The 12,449-nt window shown below is 47.8% G+C and overlaps 1 protein-coding gene across 1 annotated transcript in view; it reads left to right on the top strand.

Moving 5' to 3' along the window:
• Positions 1 to 7,793, top strand: part of LOC309552468 (phospholipid scramblase 3-like) — a gene marked incomplete at its 3' end in the record, with an annotated part of 36,646 nt that extends 28,853 nt beyond the window's left edge. The window contains exons 5-6 of the mRNA XM_082253439.1: positions 7,399 to 7,560; positions 7,635 to 7,793. Coding sequence (XP_082109565.1) covers positions 7,399 to 7,560; positions 7,635 to 7,793 — 321 coding nt within the window. The remainder of the gene's footprint in view (positions 1 to 7,398; positions 7,561 to 7,634) is intronic.
• Between the last annotated feature and the right edge of the window lie 4,656 nt (positions 7,794 to 12,449).

The raw sequence follows: 12,449 nt of genomic DNA, 5'->3' as shown, positions 1-12,449 counted from the left end.
ATGCAACCCCATACCATCAGAGATGCCGGCTTCTGAACTGAGCGCTGAGAACAACTTGGGTTGTCCTTGTCCTCTTTAATCCAGATGACATGGCGTCCCAGTTTTCCAAAAAGAACTTCAAATTTTGATTCGTCTGACCACAGAACAGTTTTCCACTTTGCCACAGACCATTATAAATGAGCCTTGGCCCAGAGAAACCCCCTGCGCTTCTGGATCATGTTTAGATTTGGCTTATTTTTTGGCCTATAGAGTTTTAGCCGGCAACGGCGAATGGCACAGTGGATTGTGTTCACCGACAATGTTTTCTGGAAGTATTCCTGAGCCCATGTTGTGATTTCCATTACAGTAGCATTCCTGTATGTGATGCAGTGCCGTCTAAGGGCCCGAAGATCACCGCCATCCAGTATGGTTTTCCAGCCTTGACCCTTACACACAGAGATTGTTCCAGATTCTCTGAATCTTTGGATGATATTATGCACTGTAGATGATGAGAACTTCAAACTCTTTGCAATTTTTCTCTGAGAAACTCCTTTCTGATATTGCTCCACTATTTTTCACCGCAGCATTGGGGGAATTGGTGATCCTCTGCCCATATTAAATTCTGAGAGACACTGCCACTCTGAGAGGCTCTTTTTATACCCAATCATGTTGCCAATTGACCTAATAAGTGGCAAATTGGTCCTCCAGCTGTTCCTTATATGAACATTTAACTTTTCCGGCATCCTATTGCTACCTGTCCCAACTTTTTTGGAATGTGTAGCTCTCATGAAATCCAAAATGAGCCAATATTTGGCATGGCATTTCAAAATGTCTCACTTTCAACATTTGATATGTTATCTATATTATATTGTGAATAAAATATAAGATTATGAGATTTGTAAATTAGTCCATTCCTTTTTTACTCACAATTTGTACAGTGTCCCAACTTTTTTGGAATTGGGTTTGTATATATATATATATATATATATATACATATACATACACACACACACACAGTGTAGAATCACCTTCACACATGTATGCACTGCAGCACTGTATAGTATTATTTACTATTACAGGTATTTATTTCAATTTACCTAGCATTTTACATATGTATTATATATTCACACCAGTCCCTGCTCCAAGGAGCTTACAATCTAAGGTCCCTAACTCACATTCATAAATACACATACTAGGGCCAATTTAGACAGGAGCTAATAGACCTACCAGGATGTCTTTGGAGTATGAGAGGAAACCGGAGTACCCTAAGGAAACCCACACAGGCACAGGGAGAACATGCAAACTCCAGACAGGTAGTACCATGGTTGAGATTTGAACTGATGACCCCGGTGCTGCTAGGTGGATGTGTTAACCACTTATCCACTGTGTATTGTATATATCCACAGTGTATAGGCACCTTCTCACATGTGTCTATTGGTGGATATATATATATATATACGTATATATATATATATATATATATTGTAAGCTCTAACGAGCAGGGCCCTCTAGTTCCTCCTGTTTTGAACTGTATTGTAACTGTATTGTCTTCCCTCAGATTCAGTGGCGTCTCCAGCTTTTATATTTAGGGGGGGCACATGGGGGGACGGGATCAAAAGTAGGGGGGCCAATTATAAAACGCAATTTTTATATATATATATATATATATATATACATACATACACCCGCCGGCCTGTCTGTTGTGTTGCTAGCAGGGGCGTTGCTAGGTGGGAAAAAGACCAGGGGCTTCAGCCCGAAGGTAAATTTGATAACCCCTCCCACATTTTAAAGTCCCGCTTAAGCTCCTCCCACATTTAAAAAGTACCGCCCATACTCCACCCAATGCCCCCCTCAGTCAAAGATCAGACATGGGGTGCTATGGAGCATGGTACAGGGGGTCAGGAGAGGAGAGGAGAGAAGAGGTGAAAAGGGAGTCAGGAGGAGAGAAGAGGAGAACAGGGAGTCAGGAGGAGAGAAGAGGAGAACAGGGGGTCAGGAGGAGAGAAGAGGAGAACAGGGAGACAAGAGGAGAGAAGAGGAGCACAGGGAGTCAGGAGGAGAGAAGAGGAGCACAGGGAGTCAGGAGGAGAGAAGAGGAGAACAGGGGGTCAGGAGGAGAGAAGAGGAGAACAGAAGGTCAGGAGGAGAGAAGAGGAGAACAGGGGGTCAGGAGGAGAGAAGAGAAGAACAGGGGGTCAGGAGAAGAGAAGAGGAGAACAGGGGGTCAGGAGGAGAGAAGAGGAGAACAGGGGGTCAGGAGGAGAGAAGAGGAGAACAGGGGGTCAGGAGGAGAGAAGAGGAGAACAGGGGGTCAGGAGGAGAGAAGAGGAGAACAGGGGGTCAGGAGGAGAGAAGAGGAGAACAGGGGGTCAGGAGGAGAGAAGAGGAGAACAGGGGGTCAGGAGGAGAGAAGAGGAGAACAGGGAGTCAGGAGGAGAGAAGAGGAGCACAGGGAGTCAGGAGGAGAGAAGAGGAGAACAGGGAGTCAGGAGGAGAGAAGAGGAGAACAGGGAGTCAGGAGGAGAGAAGAGGAGAACAGGGGGTCAGGAGGAGAGAAGAGGAGAACAGGGGGTCAGGAGGAGAGAAGAGGAGAACAGGGAGTCAGGAGGAGAGAAGAGGAGCACAGGGAGTCAGGAGGAGAGAAGAGGAGAACAGGGGGTCAGGAGGAGAGAAGAGGAGAACAGGGGGTCAGGAGGAGAGAAGAGGAGGAGAGGAGAACAGGGGGTCGAGAGGAGAGGAGAGGGAAGTCATACATGGGGTGGTACACCAATGAAGCACATACTCCTCCCAGTTTGACCCATAAAAGCAAAAAAAGGTGCTTGATAAAAAGGTAGGAAAAGAAATAAGTAGAAGGATGGGACCTGTCTATGGGGATCTGAACCCAATTCACTGACAACTACATTGACCCCCCCTACACTGACCCCTGCACCGACACCTTCACTGACCTCTACACTGACCCCCCCTACACTAACACTCACACTGACCCCCTACACTGACCCCCCCCCCCCTACACATTGACTCCTAAAATGACCCCCCTACACTGACCCCCTGCATTGACCCCTTCACTGACCCCCCCCCCCACATTGACACCTACACTGACCCCTTCACTGACACCTACACTGACCCCTCCCCCCCACATTGACACCTACACTGACCCCCCTTCACTGACACCTACACTGACCCCCCCTTCACTGACACCTACACTGACCCCTCCTACACTAACCCTCCTACACTGACCTTTCCTACACTAACCTCCCTACCCTACACTGACACCTACACTGACCCCCTTCATTGACACCTACACTGACCCCTTCACTGACACCTACACTGACCCCCCTTCATTGACACCTACACTGACCCCCCTTCATTGACACCTACACTGACCCCCTTCATTGACCCCTTCACTGACACCTACACTGACCCCCCTTCATTGACACCTACACTGTCCCCCTTCATTGACACCTACACTGACCCCTTCACTGACACCTACACTGACCCCCCTTCATTGACACCTACACTGACCCCCCTTCATTGACACCTACACTGACCCCCTTCATTGACACCTACACTGACCCCTTCACTGACCCCTTCACTGACACCTACACTGACCCCTTCACTGACCCCCTTCATTGACACCTACACTGACCCCCCTCCTACACTGACTCCTACACTGACCCCCTTCATTGACACCTACACTGACCCCTTCACTGACCCCTTCACTGACCCCCTTCATTGACACCTACACTGACCCCCCTCCTACACTGACCCCCTTCATTGACACCTACACTGACCCCCTTCATTGACACCTACACTGACACCTACACTGACCCCCTTCATTGACACCTACACTGACCCCCTTCATTGACACCTACACTGACCCCCTTCATTGACACCTACACTGACACCTACACTGACCCCCTTCATTGACACCTACACTGACCCCCTTCATTGACACCTACACTGACCCCCCTTCATTGACACCTACACTGACCCCCCTTCATTGACACCTACACTGTCCCCCTTCATTGACACCTACACTGACCCCTTCACTGACACCTACACTGACCCCCTTCATTGACACCTACACTGACCCCCTTCATTGACACCTACACTGCCCCCCCTTCATTGACACCTACACTGACCCCCTTCACTGACTCCTACACTGACCCCCTTCATTGACACCTTCACTGACCCCTTCACTGACCCCTTCACTGACCCCTTCACTGACCCCCTTCATTGACACCTACACTGACCCCCCTCCTACACTGACTCCTACACTGACCCCCTTCATTGACACCTACACTGACCCCTTCACTGACCCCTTCACTGACACCTACACTGACCCCCTTCATTGACTCCTACACTGACCCCCCTCCTACACTGACTCCTACACTGACCCCCTTCATTGACACCTACACTGACCCCTTCACTGACCCCTTCACTGACACCTACACTGACCCCCTTCATTGACTCCTACACTGACCCCCCTCCTACACTGACACCTACACTGACCCCCCTTGACTGACACCTACACTGACCCCTCCTACACTGACCCCCGCCACACTGACACCCCCACACTGACACGTACTCTGACCCCTCCACACTGACACCTACACTGAGCCCCCTACACTGACTTCTACACTGACCCCCCTCCTACACTGACACCCCCACACTGACACCTACACTGACCCCTCCTACACTGACACCCCCACACTGACCCCTCCTACACTGACACCCCCACACTGACACTTACACTGACCCCTCCTACACTGACACCCCCACACTGACCCCTCCTACACTGACACCCCCACACTGACCCCTCCTACACTGACACCCCCACACTGACCCCTCCTACACTGACACCCCCACACTGACCCCTCCTACACTGACACCCCCACACTGACCCCTCCTACACTGACACCCCCACACTGACACCTACACTGACCCCTCCTACACTGACACCCCCACACTGACCCCTCCTACACTGACCCCACTGACCCCTCCTACACTGACACCCCCACACTGACCCCTCCTACACTGACACCTCCACACTGACCCCTCCTACACTGACACCCCCACACTGACACCTACACTTTACTTAACTGTGTAATTACATCTGGCAGCGCCAATTACCTCCCTATTCACTTTACACTTGTACTTGGGCACTCACCTTCTCCCAGGCGAGGCTCCGTGCCGCCGAGACTCCGCCCCCTTCTTCCCGCCAAGGCTCTGCCCCCTTCGTCTCGCCGAGACTCCGCCCCCTTCTTCCCGCCGAGGCCCCGCCCCCTTATTACCGCCGATGCCTGTCTGCTGGCTGGGCAGGACACCGGCTGACACCGCCTAGTGCACCCGGCCCGCTCCCGTTGGTACGCCACTGCGTCCAAGGTGTCTTCACTGCCCACCTCTCCTCCCATCCCTGCTGGCTGGGGAGGAAGGAGACGGGGAGGGACTGATTATAACTACTGTATGTGTACCCACAGCATGTATAATAAACCTGAATTATACACTGCTTTGTCCACATACAGCAGTTACAATCAGTCCCTCCCCATCTCCTTCCTCCCCAGCAATGTAACCTCCGCTGTTTGTCTCTGTGCATGGGCTGTCTGACAAAGGGGGCGGGTCCCGCATATCAGTTCCGCCCATCCTCGACATCAGAGCTACATTTTGACAGCTCTACTCTCTCTCCTTGCAGCTGCCTGGCTTCCCATCAATCCGCAGAGACGCAGAATGAGAATCCATGACTTTTGTTGTGCACATAAATTGGGGGGGGCACATGGGGGGGCACAGACTAATTTTGGTGGGGCCATGGCCCCCTCTGGCCCCCCCCTAGTGACGCCACTGCTCAGATTGTAAAGCGCTGAGCAAACTGTTGGCGCTATATAAATCCTGTATAATAATAATAATAATAATAATCTATATACTGTATTTATACAATGCATAGTCATTTACAGTGTATATTTACCATCTCATATGTGCTCCCTGATGGCTATGTACACTAGATTGCAGAAGTATTGGGACAGCTGCCTTTACACACACATGAACTTTAATGGCATCCCAGTCTTAGTCCGTAGGGTTCAATATTGAGTTGGCCCAACCTTTGCAGCTATAACAGCTTCAACTCTTCTGGGAAGGCCGTCCACAAGGTTTAGGAGTGTCTATGGGAATGTTTGACCATTCTTCCAGAAGCGCATTTGTGAGGTCAGGCACTGATGTTGGACAAGAAGGCCTGGCTCGCAGTCTCCACTCTAATTCATCCCAAAGGTGTTCTATCAGGCTGAGGTCAGGACTCTGTGAATGCCAGTCAAGTTCCTCCACCCCAAACTCGCTCATCCATGTCTTTATGCACCCACACTGTTTTTTATAACCTTTTTCTATTGCCGGGAAAGGTATTGTATTGCCGGCAATTTTTTCTCTATAAATGTTAGTTTTTTTCTGCAGCAGGTTCTATATATCGTACAGATGCGCCACTTTACAGGCAGGCTAAGGGGACCCCCCTGGCACTATATTTAAAGGAATTTTTCATTTTTGTTGTTACACTTTAGGCATCAATAAAATCACTGCTCCTGTAAAAAATTATCTTTTTAAAACCTTTTTTTGCATTAAAACATGTCCCCCGGGGCAGTGCCCATGCCACCATAGCCTTTTTATGGCAAATTACTTGCATAAAGGCCTTCAAAATTGGGCACTTTTTATTTTTCAAGTTTGGGTCCCATAGACTTCTTTAATAGGGTTTGATGTTCGGATCAGAACTTTTTCTCTGTTGGGAAGTTCTGGTACGAACCCCCGAACAAGGGGGTGTTCGGCCCATCTCTAGTGCTGAACAAGGGATTGAATTGGCAATGGTTAAAGTGTTCATTTGAGCTCCCTAACAGCCAAAGTGGGGCCCAAACCTAGGTTCAGACTGACCTGTTGGCTCATCCCTACTCACATGTAATATGAGACTGTCAGAGACTGTAGAGATGTGTGAATGTTCTTGGGTCTGATTTGGGTTCATCAAACCCCACCCACCACAAATTCTGAACCCCACTGGAGTCAATGGAAGGCGAATCGTGAAGTTTAATACTGGGCCATTTTCTAGAGTAATATGCAAATGATTTTCATACAAAGGACAATTTGTTGTGTATTGTTAGACGTCCCCATGGCAGTTCCCAGTCTTCCAATTTGTCTTTTTACTAAATGCTCTCTAATTAGCCTTGAAAAAGATAAGAAAAATTTAAGACTCACCTACCGTAGATTTCAGTGGGGTCCAGCTCTATATTCAGGGTTCACGGAGTTCCCGCCAGGTTCTCCTATCACTCTGTGAACTGAACTTTGCCTGGCTCTACTCATTTGGAATGGTCAGGTGTCCACAAACATTCAGCTATGGGGTGTATATGAAGATGGGATGTGGAGGTGAGATGACTGAATCTCTTATTACAGGTGGAGGTTCAGTGTCCTCCCGCACATCCAATTGGATCAGTGAAGCTCCACTGGAACAACTTGGTGACCCACCTGTCCATCATGAATGCCAGAAAAGAGGTCGTTCTGCTTATTCTGGGGCCGAGATTACAGACCAGCATCTTCGGAAACTCCACCTTCGAGGTAAAACAGTCGGCCCCTGTGGGGCGGAGTAGGATGGTGGGGGTTATCAGTTAACTTTTCTGTCTCCTTCTCAGGTGAAGTCTCGAGATGAGCAGCATGTTGTCGGGGTGATGCGGATGGAGAACGGCAATTATGTCATCTCATTTCCACTGGATCTGGAGGTGACTGTAAAAGCCACCCTCCTGGGTGCCGCCATGTACCTGGTGAGTGTCATGATATCATTACTCACATGATGGGGCCACCAGAACCCCGTGTTAGCAGAATGTTCTGTTCAATGATGACATTTAAAGCTCTGGTTACATTTTGGTCATACTCCTTTAAAAATAGGGACCAGAGGTGTAGCGTGGGTTGTCAACTCTTGGGGAAAGGCAATAGTTTGCGCCCCCTAGCCTGTGGACTTTTAGATACTCCCTCCCTGATTGCACCCCCAGATTTCCCCCCATTCTGATTACACACCCCCACTCTGATCACACCCCCATATTCCCCCCACACTCTGATCACAGCTCCCAGATACCCCCATCCTGATCACACCCCCTAGATACCCCCACTCTGATAACACCCTTCAGATACCCCAGATTCTCTCCACTCTGATCACATCCCCAGACCCCCCTCCATCCCTCCATTCTGACCACACCTCCAGATCCCTTGCCCCAACTCTCCACTCTGATCATGACTACAGATCCCCACAGACCCCTAAACTCTGATGACACCTCCAGGTACCTCACCAGATCCCTCCACTCTGATCACACCTCCAGAATCCCCCCACCCCACATTTCTCCACTCTTATCACACCTACAGATCCCTCCGCTCTGATCACACCACAGATCCCTACAGATCCCTCCACTCTGATCAGACCCTCAGATCTCCCAGCAGATCCCTCCACTCTGATTACACCACAGATCCCTCCAGTCTTATCACAACTCCAGATCCCCCCCCATCCCTCCACTCTGATCACACCTCCAGTTGCCCACAGATCCCTCCACTCTTATCACACCTCCAGATACCCCACCAGATCCCTCCACACTGATCATACCCTATTGTGCCCATATATAATTCTGCCTCACTTACTCTGTCCCATATAGTGCTTCCCCCATTGTGCTCTCACAGTACTGCCCCCCTTTCTTTGCCCCATGGCAATAACGAAGAACGAGGTTCAGCATGACCATGGATTCACAGTGAATCCTGCAGGTTTAAAATTCAGGATCCTTGTGATTTTTGTTTCTCAGTAGGCTTTTTGCCTGCAATGCATTGTATGGCCTTCTTTTAAAGCAGGGGTCTCCACTTTTTCCATTATGAGGACCACATTGTAAATTTTACAAATGTTTGCAAGCTGAAAGAATAGGTCTTTATTATATTATATTATATTATATTATATTATATTATATTATATTATATTATATTATATTATATTATATTATATTATATTATATTATATTTGGGTGTAGCCTGGCTCATTAACATTTTCCTACTGCTGGCCAATTTTACACTGCTGTATCCTCTTTGGCCTCTTACTTGTTATAGTAAGACTCGTTTCACATTGGGGAGGCACGACTCTGTACTACTTCGGGGGCGATTTGTGCATTCCCATGCACCATGACTTCGGAGCGACTTGCAAGGACTTCACATAATGGAAGTCTATGCAAGTCTCTCCAAGGTCGCCCCGAAGTAGTACAGGACCCTTTTTCTAAACCGGTGCGACTTGTGTCGCTCCTATTAGAACGGGTCCCGTACCAGTCAATGGACCGCGAGGGAGCGCGACTTGTCAGGCTGACAAGTCGCCTGACAAGTCGCGCTGGTGTGAATGGAGTCTTAAACTCCAGCCTGTGCTTTGTCGCGATTATATTTTGGCCTAACCTGGCTCATTAACATTCTCCCGGCTGGCCAATTTTTCACTGCTGTATCCTCTTTGGTTTCTTAATGCCCATAGAAAAAAAAAAACCTCCACTCAGTCTCTAGTACATTTCAGCTAATTGTGCTTCATTAAAATTGTTCTGCTGCTGGCCAATTTTACACAGCCATATCCTCTGTGGCCTCTTAATAGTTGTACTAAAGCCCCAACCTTTGCTCTGTGTCTGTAATACATTTGGGCCTAACCTGGCTTACTAAAATGATCCTGCTGCTGGCTAAGTTTGCACAGCTATATGTTCTGTGCCTGCATTGCACGCGGTTGAGGGGCGTTTGTTGCACTTTCCCATTCACTTGAACAGGTTAACATGTAACATGGGTAGTTTTTGCCGTGAGTTGCGAAGCGAAGCAGCATGTAAACCTCCCCTGCCGCTAAGTGAGGTGCTAAAAATGCAGCTTAACCACACATTTTTACAGCCCCCCCCCCACCACATGTCAAAACTTAGCCTCAAGGCATCCCCCAATTGTATAATTTAAAGGATTAGAAGCGCCCTTTCTCTGTTGTATGGATTTTTTTTTTTTATTGGGATTGGTTCATGTCCCCCATGGCAGTGCCCAGCTACCCATGGATGGCTTGGCTATTGTCATGGGCTAAATTCAAAAACAAGATTTGACCCCCTCCCCCCATACACTTTTGCCACTAAGTAGGTCTTTGCCAGATTTCCAACAGGATTTGCCAAAACCTCAGCCAATCGAACCTGGGCAGATTGGTCCATCACTAGCACCGACTGATTGCATCCCATATACAGTGCATCCAGAAACTATTCACAGCGCTTCACTTTTTCCACATTTTCTTATGTTACAGCCTTATTCCAAAATGGATTAAATTCATTAGTTTCCATAAAATGTTACAAACAATCCCCCATAATGACAACGTGAAAGAATGTTGTTTGAAATCTTTGCAATATTTCTAAAATGTAAAAAATTTAAAAAATCCCATGTACATAAATATCACAGCCTTTGCTTAGTACTTTGGTGAAGCTCCTTTGGCACCAATTACAGCCTCAAGTCTTTTTCAGTATGATGCTACAAGCTTGGCACACCTATGTTTGGGCAGTTTCTCCCATTCTTCCTTGCAGGACCTCTCAAGTTCCATCAGGTTGAATGGGAATCGTTGGTGCACAGCCATTTTCAGATCTCTCCAGAGATGTTTAATCGGGTTCAAGTCTGGGCTCTGGCTGGGCCACTCAAGGAGATAAGGAGATTCACAGAGTTGCCCCATAGCCACTACTTTGTTATCTTGGCTGTGTGCTTAGGGTCATTGTAATGTTGGAAGATAAACCTTCGCCCCAGTCTGAGGTCCAGAGCGCTCTGGAGCAGGTTTTCATCAAGGCTGTCTCTGTACATTGCTGCATTCATCTTTCCCTCCATCCTGACTAGTCTCCCAGTTCCTACAGCTGAAAAACATCCCCACAGCATGATGCCGCGACAACCATGCTTCACTGTAGGGATGGTATTGACCAGGTGATGAGCGGTGCCTGGTTTCCTCCAGACATGATGCTTGCCATTCAGGCTAAAGAGTTCAATCCTTGTTTCATCAGATCAGTGAATTTTGTTTCTCCTGGTCTGAGAGTCCTTCAGGTACCTTTTGGAAAACTCCAGATGGGCTGTCATGTGCCTTTTACTGAGGAGTTGCTTCTGTCTGGCCACTCACATACAGGCCTGATTGGTGGAGTGCTGCAGAGATAGTTGTTCCTCTGGAAGGTTCTCCTCTCCCCACAGAGAAACACTAGAGCTCTGTCACAGTGACCATCTGGTTCTTGGTCACCTCCCTGACTAACGCACTCCCTCAGTTTGGCCAGGCGGTCTGTTCTAGGAAGAGTCCTGGTGGTTCCAAACTTCTTCCATTTATGGATGATGGAGGCCACTGTGCTCATTGGAACCTTCAATGCTGCAGGACATTTTCTATACCCTTCACCAGATCTGTGCCTCCATACAATCCTGTTTCGGAGGTCTACAGACAATTCCTTGGACTTCATGGCGTGGTTTGTCCTCTGACATGCACTGGTAACTGTGGGACCTTATATAGACAGGTGTGTGCCTTTCCAAATCATGTCCAACTGAATTTAGCACAAGTGGATTCCAATCATTTTGTAGAAACATCTCAAGGATGATCAGTGGAAATTTTGAGTGAAGCCCTGCTTCCAGGGGAGTGGCTTAATGCAGGTATATCCTGTTCACTTCGGTTTCCCTGAACCAGCTCCAACCCAACTGACACTATTGGTTCGGTCATGTTAAATAATCAAGACCATAAGAGATTGCAATAAAAGATCAAATTTACTGCTTTTAGATTTGAAGTTAAAGAACATACAAACAGAATCAATGATAATGCAAGAATATTAATAATAATGTAGATCCTGAATCCCTAACCAATAACTTGAGGAAGGTTCAGCACTCAGGATCTGGAATACAGGCCACACATATATAATGTAAATGCATACATATATATGCTAGAGGATTGTATTCTGTAATGATATAAACACACTAAGGTTCTAAGTAGATAGAGAGTGACCACAAATTAAGATTAATCGTACTTATAGAATAACTGCAGAATAAACAGTATAACAGTACTAACTAAATATCAGAGTGCACTCTGTGTACTAATGGGGTCCCCCTTACACTAGATTTCAAGAGTCTCCTGGAGAGTGAGGCCTCACTAGTCTTCACCGGCAAAAACTCCTCAGGCAATCCAAGGAAAGTAATTGTAATCCAAGTAAAGGTGATCAATAACTGTAATCCCCAAGGTAGTTAGTAATTGTAACCCACAAAGATGAATGAGAAACAGATCTTGATGCTTTTAAATAGGCACACAACCTCATACTGTAAAAGGGCTTAAGTGTCACGTACCTGATCCGAAGCCGAAGTGTAGAGAGGGCTCCCCCTTGCGGCTAGGAGCAGAGCACCCCTGGAAGTGGGACAGGGAGTGCTGTGCCCGAATTAGCACGGGTTGCTGGTTGGGATGACCAGATGGAAGCAGGAACAAA

The sequence above is a fragment of the Pelophylax lessonae genome, assembly GCF_965119305.1.
Source record: "Pelophylax lessonae genome assembly, chromosome: 4".
NCBI classification, from domain to species: domain Eukaryota; kingdom Metazoa; phylum Chordata; class Amphibia; order Anura; family Ranidae; genus Pelophylax; species Pelophylax lessonae.
The sequence above is the reverse complement of the archived record's forward strand: the minus strand, read 5'-3'. Positions and strand labels throughout refer to the sequence as shown.